The 12,744-nt window shown below is 56.7% G+C and overlaps 1 protein-coding gene across 1 annotated transcript; it reads right to left on the bottom strand.

Annotated features, from left to right (window-relative positions):
• Positions 1-7,429: 7,429 nt before the first annotated feature.
• ACTB (actin beta) lies at positions 7,430-10,857 on the bottom strand. Its single transcript, XM_070780256.1, has 6 exons — positions 10,740-10,857; positions 9,874-10,002; positions 9,471-9,710; positions 8,592-9,030; positions 8,323-8,504; positions 7,430-8,191 (listed from the first exon to the last, which is right to left on the bottom strand). Exons 2-6 carry the CDS (start codon positions 9,994-9,996, stop codon positions 8,048-8,050), a joined length of 1,128 nt encoding a protein of 375 aa, XP_070636357.1. The 5' UTR covers positions 9,997-10,002; positions 10,740-10,857; the 3' UTR covers positions 7,430-8,047.
• Between the last annotated feature and the right edge of the window lie 1,887 nt (positions 10,858-12,744).

The following is a 12,744-nucleotide window of genomic DNA, read 5'->3' as shown; positions in this document are numbered from 1 at the left end:
GACACGCACTTCCGCTCGCCCGCGGGCGGGTTCCATGTGGCCGCCATGTTGGATGCGGCACACAGGAAGGGGCCTGCTAGGGCGCGGGTTCAGCCCACGAGGCCAGGCAGACCCGCGCGTGCTCTCCGACCTCATCTCCAGCTCATCTGCGCACTGCACGCCCCTTTGCAGTTTTGCGGCCCCTCTTGCCGGTTGAGCACTCTCTTGTCTCTAGGCCTTTGCATTTGCTGTTCTTGGTGTCTGTAGAGTTAAGAAACCACCTGTCAGACAGCCGATCAACACGCACAGGCACGCGCGCACACACACACACACACACTCTCTCTCTTTTTTTCTCTCTCTCTGTCTCTCAGAGAATAGAATTACCTCCTCCCCATCCCCCCGAACACCCACCTAAACTTGCCCTTATCCTGCGCAATTTTTCTCCATAACTCTTCGCACCATCTGATCTACTGTATCTTTTTTTTTTCTGTCCTCCCCCAATAAACTGTAGACACCCTGTACCCGGAGCACTCCCTGACATAGGCACTGAATAAACATTTTCTGGGTAAATTAATGTATAGATGATATGCTCTCACCCGTAACGTTTTGCATTTAAAAATCATTTATCGGACTCCCGTGGTGGTACTAGTGGATAAGAATCCGCTTGCAAATTAAGGGGACACAGTTGAAACCTGGCTACTGGCTCGGGAAGATCCCACATGTCGTGAAGCAGAGCAACAAAGCCTGTGTACCACAATTAGTGATACAGCTCCGGAGCCCGGGAGCTGAAACTACCGAGCCCACGTGCTGCAACTCTTGAAGCCCTGTGTCTAGAGACTGTGCTAAAAATCCTGTGGACAGAAAGAACTGGATTTGAATGCTTGTTCCGACTTCCTCCTGGGTGACTCTAAGCAAGTGTGTTTCTTGGGAGGAGGGTATCAGACTACAGCCAGCTGAGTGGCTTAAAGAACAGAACGTCATTCTCTCACACTTCTACAGGCTAGAAGTCAGAAATGGAAACGTTGACTGGACCATGCTCCTTCCAAAGGCTCAAGGGGAGAATCTTTCCTTGATTCTTTTATGTTGTGGGGAGTTGCCAGCAATCCTTGGGCTTCCTGGATGGCTCAGCAGTAAAGAATCTGCCTGTAATTCAGGAGCTGCAAAAGATGCAGGTTCAGTCCCTGGGTTCAGAAGATCCCCCCTGGAGGAGGACAAGGCAACCCACTGAAGTATTCTTGCTGGAGAATTCCATAGACAGAGGAGCCTGGCGAGCTATAGTCCACAGGGTCCCAAAGAGTCAGACACGACTGAAGCGACTTAGCACACACACACCAGCAATTTTTGGAGTTCCTTGGCCTGTAGCCACATATTCCAAGTTCTGCCTCTGGGGCCATCTTCCCTCTCTGCCTCTGTGTGTGTGTGTGTGTGTGTGTGTGTGTGTGTGTGTGTGTGTGTCTCCTTTTTTTTGTGTGTGGGACCTTACTTCCCTAATCAGGGATTGAACCTGCACCCTCAGCAGTGAAAGTGCCAAGTCCTAAGCAGTGGACTGCCAGAGAATTCCCTCTCCTCTTATAAAGACACCAGTCATGCTGGAGTTAAGATCCACCTTAGGCCAGCATGGCTTCATCTTAACTAATGACATCTGCTGAGACCTTGTTTCCAAATAAGGTCACATTCTGTGATACCAGGTGAACCTGAACGTTCGGGATACACTATTCAACTCAGTACATCAAGTTTCATATCAAACCCTCTCTGGGCGTCATTTAGTATCCAGTTAGTATCGAGAGCCCTCTGAGGGCAGACCTCCGTCTGGACAGGCACAGTCTGTGCCTCGGAGAGCTCATGGTTTGGTCAGCCTTTAGGTACCACTCCAGACACACATATTAATGGAGTCCCCGTTGTTTAACCATGCAAGCCTGCATAGTGGAGCTCAGCTCTGACTCAGGCAGGCGTGTGGGGGAGTTTCACGGAGGAGGCCCGGACTCTCCTGACTGTCATGCCCCTTCCTTTTCTTCCCTTACAAGCCAGAATCAGGTTTGCTTTTTGCTGTGCCGGTGTGTTTATCTTCCTTGCACCACTGGCACAGGGCAGGGCAGCAGCAGGCCCTCAGTCAACATTATCAAATCAATGATGAATTAAATGCAATACTCTTGCCTGGAAAATCCTATCAATGAAGGAGCCTGGTGGGCTGCAGTCCATGGGGTCGCTAAGAGTTGGGCACGACTGAGCGACTTCACTTTCACTTCTCGCTTTCATGCATTGGAGAAGGAAATGGCAACCCACTCCAGTGTTCTTGCCTGGAGGATCCCAGGGACGGGGGAGCCTGGTGAGCTGCTGTCTATGGGGACGCACAGAGTCAGACACGACTGAAGGGACTTAGCAGTAGCAGCATACAAGTATACAGAGAAGGCGATGGCACCCCACTCCAGTACTCTTGCCTGGAAAATCCCATGGATGGAGGAGCCTGCTGGGCTGCAGTCCATGGGGTCTCGAAGAGTCGGACACGACTGAGCGACTTCACTTTCACTTTTCACTTTCATGCATTGGAGAAGGAAATGGCAACCCACTCCAGTGTTCTTGCCTGGAGAATCCCAGGGATGGCGGAGCCTGGCGGGCTGCCGTCTATGGAGTCGCACAGAGTTGGACAAGACTGAAGGGACTTAGTAGTAGTAGTAGTAGTAGTAGTATACAAGTACATGTCCAGCAGAGAGGAGCCATTCAATCCTTACAAGCTGGAACCATCGTAATTCTTACTCATCCTAGTGAGGAAGGCGCTCCATGTGTCCTGGGATCCCCAATTCCAAGGAACACTTGAGCTGGAAATCACTGAGTGTGGGCCTTAAGAAGACCGGGAGAGGGACCGGCTCTGACGCCTCACTGCTCCTGTGCTGTCACAGGCCTTTCTGGGTTTGGGTGACACTTCCCTAAATAGCATCCACCAAGAAGTGTAGGTGAACAGATAAATGAGTACAGTCCATCGAAACCATGGAATATTATTCAACACTCAAAAGAAATGAGCTATTGGGATTTCCCTTGTGGCCCAATGGGTAAAAATCTGCCTGCCAATGCAGGGGACATGATTTGATCCCTGGTCTGGGAAGATTCCACGTGCTGCGGAGCAACTCAGTCCAAACGCCACAGCTACTTGGCCTGTGCTCTAGATCCCTCGAGCCGCAACTAATGAAGCCCACGAGCCTAGAGCTCAGCAACAGAGGATTGACCACCCTGAGACACCTGTGCTCTACAACTAGAGAGAAGCCCCTGCTGTCTGCAACTAGAGAAAGCCCACGTGCTGCAATGCAGACCCAGTGCAGCCAAAAATAAACAAAATACACATTTTTTTAAAAATCTGAAAAAAAAAAATGAAAGGAGCTATTAAGCTGTGAAAAGACATGGAGGGAACTTAGAAGCACATTACTGAGTGAAAGAAGCCAATCTGAAAAGGCTACATACTGTATGATTCCAACAACATGACATTCTGGAAAAGGCGGAAGTTATGGAGACAATAAAAAGATCAGGAATTGCCAGGAGTTGGGGGACCAGAAGAGGGAGGAACAGGCCAAGCACAGAGGACTTTTAGGGCGGGAAACTACTCTATGAGTGTACTGGCGGACGTCTGTGCAAACCCTACCGGGTAAACACCGAGAGCGAACCCGAATGTGAAGTATGGGTGACGTGCTGTGTCCGCGTAGCTTCATCAGTGGTGACAGAGGCGCAGCCCTGCTAGGGGTGTTGATGGTGGAGGCTATGCAAGCAGGGGTAGACGGGAAATGGCTTCTGCTCAGTTTTCCTGTGAACCCAAAACTGCTCTACAAATTAAAGTCTCTTATTTTTGAAATATGTATATCTGACCTTCTCACTCCTGAAGACCCTCCCTCCGTCTCTGCCTGTGCCGCCCCCTCTGTTGGGCAGCTTTCACCCCAACTCTGACTCTCTTTCATTGTCCTCCCAACACCCTTTCCGCAGAAAGCAGTCCTGTTCTCCTCCGTCACTGTCCTTCCAAGTATTCCTTGAAGGCACTTACCCCAGTGGATAATTAAAGAACCATCAGTATGAGTTTTTGGCCCACATCTGTCCTCCCACGGGGCCAGTGCCATCCACTAGAACTTTCTGTAAGGAGGAGAATGTGCCACAGCTGTGCTGAACAGTGGGCGCTTGAACTGTTGCTTGTGCAACTGATAAACTGAATTCTTGATTGTAAGTTTGTTGTTGTTCAGTCGCTAAGTCACATCCAACTCTTTTCCACCCCATGGACTGCAGCACGCCAGGCTTCCCTGTCCATGGGCTTCTCCAGGTAACGATACTGCCATTTCCTTCTCCAGGGGATCTTCCTGGAACAGGGATTGAACCCACATTGCCTGCATCGGGCAGGCGGATTCTTTACTACTGAGCCACCAGGTAAGCCCACAATTGTAATTTGTTTAAATGTGAATAGCCACCTGTGGCTTGAGGCCCCCTTGGGGACAGTGGAGCAAGACTGGACGCCCTCTGAGGGCAGGGACAATGTCAGGATATCACTGCTGAACACCCCTTCCTCCAGACTGTGTCAGTGCTCAAAATACAAGTTGAATGATCAATAAGGTGAAGGAGTGAATGAAGGCATCAACCACCGGCAGGGGCTCTGAATGATCCCAGTCCCTGAACCCCTTGGGCAACTCAAACCACCTGCCACTGGCCCCCTAGAGCTCACGGCCTCAGTTCCCCCCAAAGAAGACGACTGGCCTCCAACAGTGTCACCAGGGGCATGTGATCCTCCCTCACCGCTGGACTCCAGGAAGACACATCAGGATGAAGGCAGTGACCTAAGGTTCTGAGCTCCTGCAACTTGCCAAGACTCCCCTCCCCTCAGGGCACCTGTTGGGGTGCAGTCCCCTCCAGGCAGAGGGTGCTTCTGGGAGGAGGGACGTTCTGGGTGGTGAGAGATGGTTTTGGTTCCTTAAGAAGGTGAAGCTCCGGTGTTCAGAGCGGCCTCACGGGGGAGCCAGCCACCTGGGAAAGCAGGGAGGAGACTCCAGGGTCAGAGTGGAGAAGCCCAAGGTCTGTACAAGAAGACAGCAGTTTGGGGGCGGAACCTTGCTTTGTCTGGCCTGTTGATCTCTCAGGCTTCCCAGATGTCAGGGTCAAGTTCCAGTGTCCTCACTCATAAGGTGGGTGACCTGGAGCTGGTGTACCTGGCCTCGCTGAGACTCAGTTTTCTAATGTGTAGAATGGGTATAGGAGGAAGGTGGGAGGCAATCAGCACCCTCTGGCTTAACCCGGATGATCAGCCCAGCAGTGGGCCCTGGAGGGAAGGAGCGGCACCTGCAGGGTCAAACATGTGTCTCCTTTCAAAGGGAAAGACTGAGGGGCACCTGCTCACAAGCACCCTTCCTGCTGTTACTGACGTTCTCATTTCTCAGATGAGCATGTAGACAGTAACATGATTTTCCAGGGCCATGTAGAAAAGACACGTGGCCCCAAGCACCCTCCCATTCATCCCAGGCGTCTGTCCTCACTCAATCAGGGCCACTGCCTGAGACGGGCACGCCCACACTCCACCTCCCCAGGTGACTCCTGGCCAGCTCACACACCCCTCCCACAGGAAGCCGTCTGAAGAAATCTCCTACTCAAGAGCCATGGCTACTCCCACCCCCCGTCAACCAGATTTATGGTCCCTTATTACTTTATTTGTTGTTGGGAAAAGGCAAAATGATGACTGCTGCTTTTTTTGGTTACCTGTATTTTTTTTTTTTTAGCTTTGATGAGCTTGGATATATGGACGTGATGAATGGCCCCCATCTTCCCTGACCGACCCTGTGGTCTTCACTCAGCCTCTGCACTTTTTTCTTCTCACTGCCACTGGGCGTGGTACGTTCCTATTTATTCTATCTTCCCCAGTGAATGGGATGTCTCATGAGGGTAGGAAACAGCTGGTTTCTTCTCCACTGCAGCCCATTCTGGGCACAGACAGTGCTTGGAAGAAGGAAGGCAGGGAGGGAGGAAGAAAAGGAAAGGGGGAGCGGTAAGAGGAATTTCCAGACTGACAGCTCCTCCAGGGCTGGGTCTGTGTCCAAGGCGTCAGCATACAGTAGGCACCCAACTCTTACCTGAGGAATGAATAAGCAGTCCAAGGTGGAGACTTAACTTGTAGCTCCCAGAGTCCAGGACTCACCACCACCCCAGAATTAGATCAGAAGAATTAACTAGAACTGACCCGACCCTGGAGGGACTTCCCTTCTCAGCCCCTGCTTTCTGAGCCTCTGTCCTTGGCGTCCTGCTCTTCCTCTGGGCCAGGTAAAAGAGGTGGTCTGGGATGCCCTGGAGAACAGGACCCCTTCTGGATGGCACGCTCTGCACCCGCCTGCCGTTTCATGTACTGACCCAGGAAAACCTGCCCGGCAAGCCCAGGACTGTGGGCTCCTGTTTGGTTTTGGAAGCCATCAGGAGGTCAATCAGTCCCCTTCCCAGCGCAAAGATAGCCACCTTGCACTCACATTTCTCCTGTTCCTCCAGACCTGAAGTTGACCACAGCCCCTCAAGATGCTGAGCAAAAGTACATTCCTGAGGGTCTGCACTGTTTCTCCCGGAGATGGGAGGCGGTGTGTCATTCCGCCCCCAGGGGCCACAACTCCTAGTGGAGTGCTGGAGGGACCCCCCCCCCAGATTCATGGAGGGGGGCCCCCCTCAAGGCTGCCTATCTGGATTGACTTGGGGGTCAATTTCTGTGCCTCACTCCCTCTAGAGATGGGGGGCACATCCCTCATAGGGGAACTTCACCCCTTTCCCTCCGTGTCAATTGCAGCTTCTAGCAGAGGAGAGGCCAGCCAGGATTGGAGAGGAGCCCCAGACTGACCTGAGGTGCCAGGCAGACCACGCCCTCCAGGAGTGGGGAATCAGCTGAGAGGCGGGCTGTGGCCCCCCAACAGGGTCTTGGGAGAACTGGGGCAACCTGCACTTGAAATTGGGAACCCTCCAGTCCCAAGAACAGATCCAGACCTTGGCCAAGTGCGCCCAGAGCCATCTCTGCCAACCCCACAGCCCCTCACCCACAGGTTGGGGTGGGTGCCCTGCGGACCTATAGGAAGATCCCCCTCCTGTGGGGGTCACTCCAGGTGAATGGGCAGGTGTTGCCCTTGGGCTCAGCCTCAGGTTCTGAAGGTGAGGACAAAGTCTCTGACTTTTGGAGGCCGTGCCCCCATTCCAAGATAAAAAGTCACAAAGGTCCCCCCACCCAATCACAGGAGGTGGGCATAAAGACTCCCAACTCCAGGCCTCCCGACTATTCAAGCATCTCAATATCAGAACCAGTGAGAAATGGGGATACTAGGGCCAGGCCAAGGAATTTATCTCAAACATGAGAGGCTAGAATCCTTAACTCCTCCCCCATGACCCTCCCAAGAACCCCCAGGGAAAGAGGTGTCTCCCACTGCCCCATCCTTGTCCCCAGCACCCAACAACCAACCAGGAGCTGTGTGTTTAAGGTGTGCACTTTATTGAACTGGTCTCAAGTCAGTGTACAGGAAAGCCCTGACTGCCTCCGCACCTCAACCCGCTCCCAAGGGGACCAAAAGCCTTCATACATCTCAAGTTGAGGGACAAAAAAAGGGGTCCATGATGGCTGTCCATTCAAAATAAAACAAACAAAAAAAACAAGTATTAAGGCGAAGATTAAAAACAAAATTTGTTTTGGAGTACATAATTTACACAAAAGCGATCACCTCCCCTGTGTGGACTCGGGCGAGGACTGGCCCCTTCTCCTTAGAGAGAAGCGGGGTGGCTTTTGGGAAGGCAAAGGACTTCCTGTAACAATGCATTTCGCGATATTTGGAATGACTATTAAAAAAAAAACAAAACCATGTACAATCAAGTCCTCGGCCACACTGTAGAACTTTGGGAATGCTCGATCCAACCGACTGCTGTCACCTTCACCGTTCCAGTTTTTAAATCCTGAGTCAAGCGCCAAAAAAAAAAAAAAAAAAATCAAAAAAGACAAAAAAAAAAAACAAATAAAGCCATGCCAATCTCATCTCGTTTTCTGCGCAAGTTAGGTTTTGTCAAGAAAAAGGGTGTAACGCAGCTAACAGTCCGCCTAGAAGCATTTGCGGTGGACGATGGAGGGGCCGGACTCATCGTACTCCTGCTTGCTGATCCACATCTGCTGGAAGGTGGACAGCGAGGCCAGGATGGAGCCGCCAATCCACACGGAGTACTTGCGCTCAGGGGGCGCGATGATCTGGAGAGAGAGAGAAGGGGGCAGTGAGGGCCCTGGCGTCATCTCCCCGGTACCCATGGGACCCAAGCAAGGCAGCCGCCTTGACAGCCACCACGCCTATCTGCACCGTCCGGCTACGGCTGGGCGCTCACCTTGATCTTCATTGTGCTGGGTGCCAGGGCAGTGATCTCTTTCTGCATCCTGTCCGCGATGCCGGGGTACATGGTGGTCCCGCCGGACAGCACCGTGTTGGCGTAGAGGTCCTTGCGGATGTCGACGTCACACTTCATGATGGAATTGAAGGTAGTTTCGTGAATGCCGCAGGATTCCATGCCTGGGGAGAGAGAAGGCAGACTTAGCCTCCAGTGTGGCCACAGGGTGACCTTCGTGTGGGGCAGGCAGGGCGGGCCTTCTCACTCACCCAGGAAGGAAGGCTGGAAGAGAGCCTCAGGGCAGCGGAACCGCTCATTGCCGATGGTGATGACCTGCCCGTCAGGAAGCTCGTAGCTCTTCTCCAGGGAGGAGCTGGAGGCCGCGGTGGCCATCTCCTGCTCGAAGTCCAGGGCCACGTAGCAGAGCTTCTCCTTGATGTCACGGACGATTTCCCGCTCGGCCGTGGTGGTGAAGCTGTAGCCACGCTCCGTGAGGATCTTCATGAGGTAGTCCGTCAGGTCCCGGCCAGCCAGGTCCAGACGCAGGATGGCATGGGGAAGGGCGTACCCCTCGTAGATGGGCACCGTGTGGGTGACCCCGTCACCGGAGTCCATCACGATGCCGGTGGTGCGGCCAGAGGCATACAGGGACAGCACAGCCTGGATGGCCACGTACATGGCAGGGGTGTTGAAGGTCTCGAACATGATCTGTAGGAAGAGATGGGCCGCGTCATACTGGGACACCACAAGGGGCAGTCGGGCCAGACTGGGCACATGCAGAAGAGTGCAAGGAACACAGCCGAGTGTGCCGGGGCCCCAGAATGAGGTTCACTTCAGAACGTACTGTGCACCTACTGAATACACACTCCGAGGCCGCCTGGCAGCAACCTCGGTTGGCTTTTGTCACACGAGCCAGGGTTAGTACCTACACCCACAGCACTTTATGCTTGCAACACCTAGTCAGAAAGGCAAACACCAGAAAAAGATTCCAGCTGGGGAAAAGCAAATAGAACCTGCAAAGTTCCAAAGGAGACTCAGCTCAGAGAAGAAAGTCCTAGGAAAATGGCAGAAGAGAGAATAAGTGAGAAAGGGTGAGGCAAAGGGCAAGAAAGGAGGGGCGCGGAGGCAAGGCAGGACGGCCCACTGACCTGGGTCATCTTCTCACGGTTGGCCTTGGGGTTCAGGGGGGCCTCGGTCAGCAGCACGGGGTGCTCCTCAGGGGCCACACGGAGCTCGTTGTAGAAGGTGTGGTGCCAGATCTTCTCCATGTCGTCCCAGTTGGTGACGATGCCGTGCTCAATGGGGTACTTGAGGGTCAGGATGCCTCTCTTGCTCTGAGCCTCATCCCCCACGTACGAGTCCTTCTGGCCCATGCCCACCATTACGCCCTGCGGAGAGAGGAGCGAGGAGGCGCCTTCAGCTCCGGCCAAGTCCCACCGACCCCCACCACCCACCCAGAAAGCCAAAAAGGCCTCCCTCCACCCTCCTCCCCGCCAGCTCCGAAGAGCTCAGGACCCACCCACCAAGCCAGACCCCCGACTGGCGCCATACCTGGTGCCGGGGGCGCCCCACGATGGACGGGAAGACGGCCCGGGGAGCATCGTCGCCCGCGAAGCCGGCCTTGCACATGCCGGAGCCGTTGTCGACCACGAGCGCAGCAATATCATCATCCATGGCGAACTGTGGGGACAACCGGGGGGTAAACCGGGATGTAGGAGGGTGTCGGGCGCGGCCGCCCCCGCCCTACCCACTTCCGGCGCAGCGCGCCTTCGAGCCGCTAGGGGGCGCCGGCGCGCGCGCGCCCAGATTAGGGACAAAGGAAGCCGGGCGGCCGCGCTATTACCATAAAAGGTAAACGCGGGTTGGAGGCGGCCCCCGCGGCGCGCGGCAGGAAGCCAGGCCTCCGCCCCCTCCCCACCCGGCGCCAGCCCCGCCCCGCCTCGCCAGCGCCACCCGGCCGGCGCGCGGCGGCGGCCACGCCCGCCAGGCGGCCGGCGGCGCGGGGAGGAAGTGCGCGCAGGCGCTCTTGCGCCGCGGCGGCCCCACCCCTTCCGGCCGGCCGCCCCGCCCTCGCTTCCCGAACCTAGCGCGCACGCGCGCGCGCAAACGCGCCCCCAGCCCCCACTCCGCCGGGCCGCGCCGCCGCGCCCACCCTCCCTCCCTGCCGCCGCCCCGGGATCGCCCTGGAGGAGCAAAGCCGCCCGCTCGCGGACAGAGATCCAGGGCGTCTGTTCCCGGCCGCGATGGAGCGCGCCCCGAGCGCAGCTCCGGCCCCGAGCGAGAGGCGCGCAGGAGCCCGCTCTCTGCAGCCCGGCAGCCGTCCACGGGGGCCGGGGAGCCGCGGGGGCCCTCTTGCCCGGAGGAGGCGCCGGGCCCCCGGCGCAGCAGCGGCACGGCCGGCGCGGGGGGCCTCTTACCTGGTTGCGGTGTCGACCGGCGGCGAAGGCGGAGCGGCGAAGGCGAGAGGCCTGTGCTAGCGGGGCGGACGCGGTCTCGGCGGTGGCTGCGCCTCGCGCCGCTGGGTTATATAGGGCGCCGCCGCGGCCGCTCGAGCCATAAAAGGCAACTTTCGAAACGGCGGGCGCTGATTGGCCCCGCGCCGCTCACTCACCGGCCTCGCCGCACAGTGCAGCATTTTTTTTTTTTTTACCCCCCTCTCCCCTCCTTTTGCAAAAAAAAGAAAGAGATGGACTGGGAGAGAGCGAGAGCGAGATTGAGGAAGACGAGGGAGAGAGTTTTGGCGTTGGCCGCCCTGGGGTGCTGGGCGGCCCCACGGGCAGGGGGTGCGAGCCCCGGGCCGCTGCCCCGCCGAGCAGTTGCGCCGGGTCCGGCCCCGCGTGGCCAGGCCCGCACCCGGCCTGCCTCTGTCTCTGGGGGACCACCCCCCCAACCTCAGGCCCCTCTGGGTGTGGATGCCCCAGGGCAGTGAGCGCCCCGGTGGGCAAGGGTCGGCACAGATGCCAGGGTCCCTGGTCGCTGTGGGTGCATGCTTAGGGAACAGATGTTGGGGGGGTGGGGAAGGGGTGGGCAGAGAGCCCTCCACCCTTACCAACATTAGCTCAACTGTCCAGAAAGCCTCTGGACAGGAGGCTGTCCAGGAGGGCCTCTGGGGGTGCTCCGCTTGCTGAGTGGATGTTCTCAGTGTGCTAAGAGGGCCGTTATTACTCAGACCTGGGGCTCAGAGCTGTGTTGACACCGGGAACTCAGGGGGCTTGTGGCCATTTAACAGGGACTTAAGGACCCCGGTTCCCAGGGACAGGGCAGCCCTCCCCCCACCCACCCAGGGGCCAGCGGCTGGCCAAGCCTCCCCTGCTGCAGGACTGGACTGGGGTGGGATCTATAGAACGGAGGAACCGTTTCTATGGAGCTGGGCTGCCTCAGAACTGCCTGGTCACACCCAGCCAAGGCCAACCCTGGGCCGTTAACCCGGGCAGCTGCCAAGCTCTACTGGGTGCAGGCAGGCCGGGCCATTCAGCGCAGCCCTGGGGCCTGGGGCCCACTGTCCATCGTCTGCCTCTCATGTGCAGCTGAATTGCCCTGGATGATCTGGAGGCCACCAAGCCTGGGGAAGGACACTCAGCGTGCCAGCGAGGAGTGAGGGAGCTGGGGGAGCAGTGACAGTCCCTGAAGACCAGCTGCCCTCAGCCAAGACCTAGAACACCTGCACCTACCCTGGGCCTCCCCTCAAACATTGGGTGCTCTGCAGTGTTCTGGGTGGTTCCCTAATCTGAGCCCTGCCAGTCTAGCAGGGAGAGCTTGCCCCGTCCCCCCAGAGGGTGGGCAGCAGTGGTCAGCGTTTGGCAAAGAGGCACCCAAGAGGCCATAGAATCCCAGAGGGGCACCTGGCCCAGCCTGGGGGAACACGCAGCTTCTCAGAGGTGGTGACACGCTGAATTCTCACACAGAGGAGAGGGTGGTCCGGGTGGGGGCCTGCCTGTCCCCAGGGGTCTGTGTGCAGGCACCCCAGGCCTGCCTAGTGCTCTGCTACACATAGTAGGTGCTCACTGAGCGTGTGTTGAAACCAGCAAAAGATTAGTCCATATATGGATGTGGAATCTGGCCAGGGAAGAGGCAGCTTGGTCCAGCCCACTGCAGGAGGCTGGTAGCAGGGCCTTTGAAGGTTGCCGAGGCCACAAACAGGTAGGAAGAGGGACCGGCTCTCAGCACGCAGCAGAGCCCCCAGGGCTTAGAGCCGCAGGCTGGCATTCCCAGGGAACTGCTCTCGACAGCTCCCCCAGCACCACCCCAGGCCTGGGTGAATGTTTCCAATCCGTCCACTCCCTGCCTCCCAGGGACCAGATTGCCCTGTCCCTGGCCTTGTGTCTCAGTCACGGGTATTTGGCCAGCTACCCTGGGACCTGCCAGCCCTGTGATTCAGGAGCTGTGGTGGGAATCGGGGTGGGGGGGAGGGTGGGGTGAAGC

The sequence above is a fragment of the Bos indicus genome, chromosome 25, assembly GCF_029378745.1.
Source record: "Bos indicus isolate NIAB-ARS_2022 breed Sahiwal x Tharparkar chromosome 25, NIAB-ARS_B.indTharparkar_mat_pri_1.0, whole genome shotgun sequence".
NCBI classification, from domain to species: Eukaryota; Metazoa; Chordata; class Mammalia; order Artiodactyla; family Bovidae; genus Bos; species Bos indicus.
The sequence above is the reverse complement of the archived record's forward strand: the minus strand, read 5'-3'. Positions and strand labels throughout refer to the sequence as shown.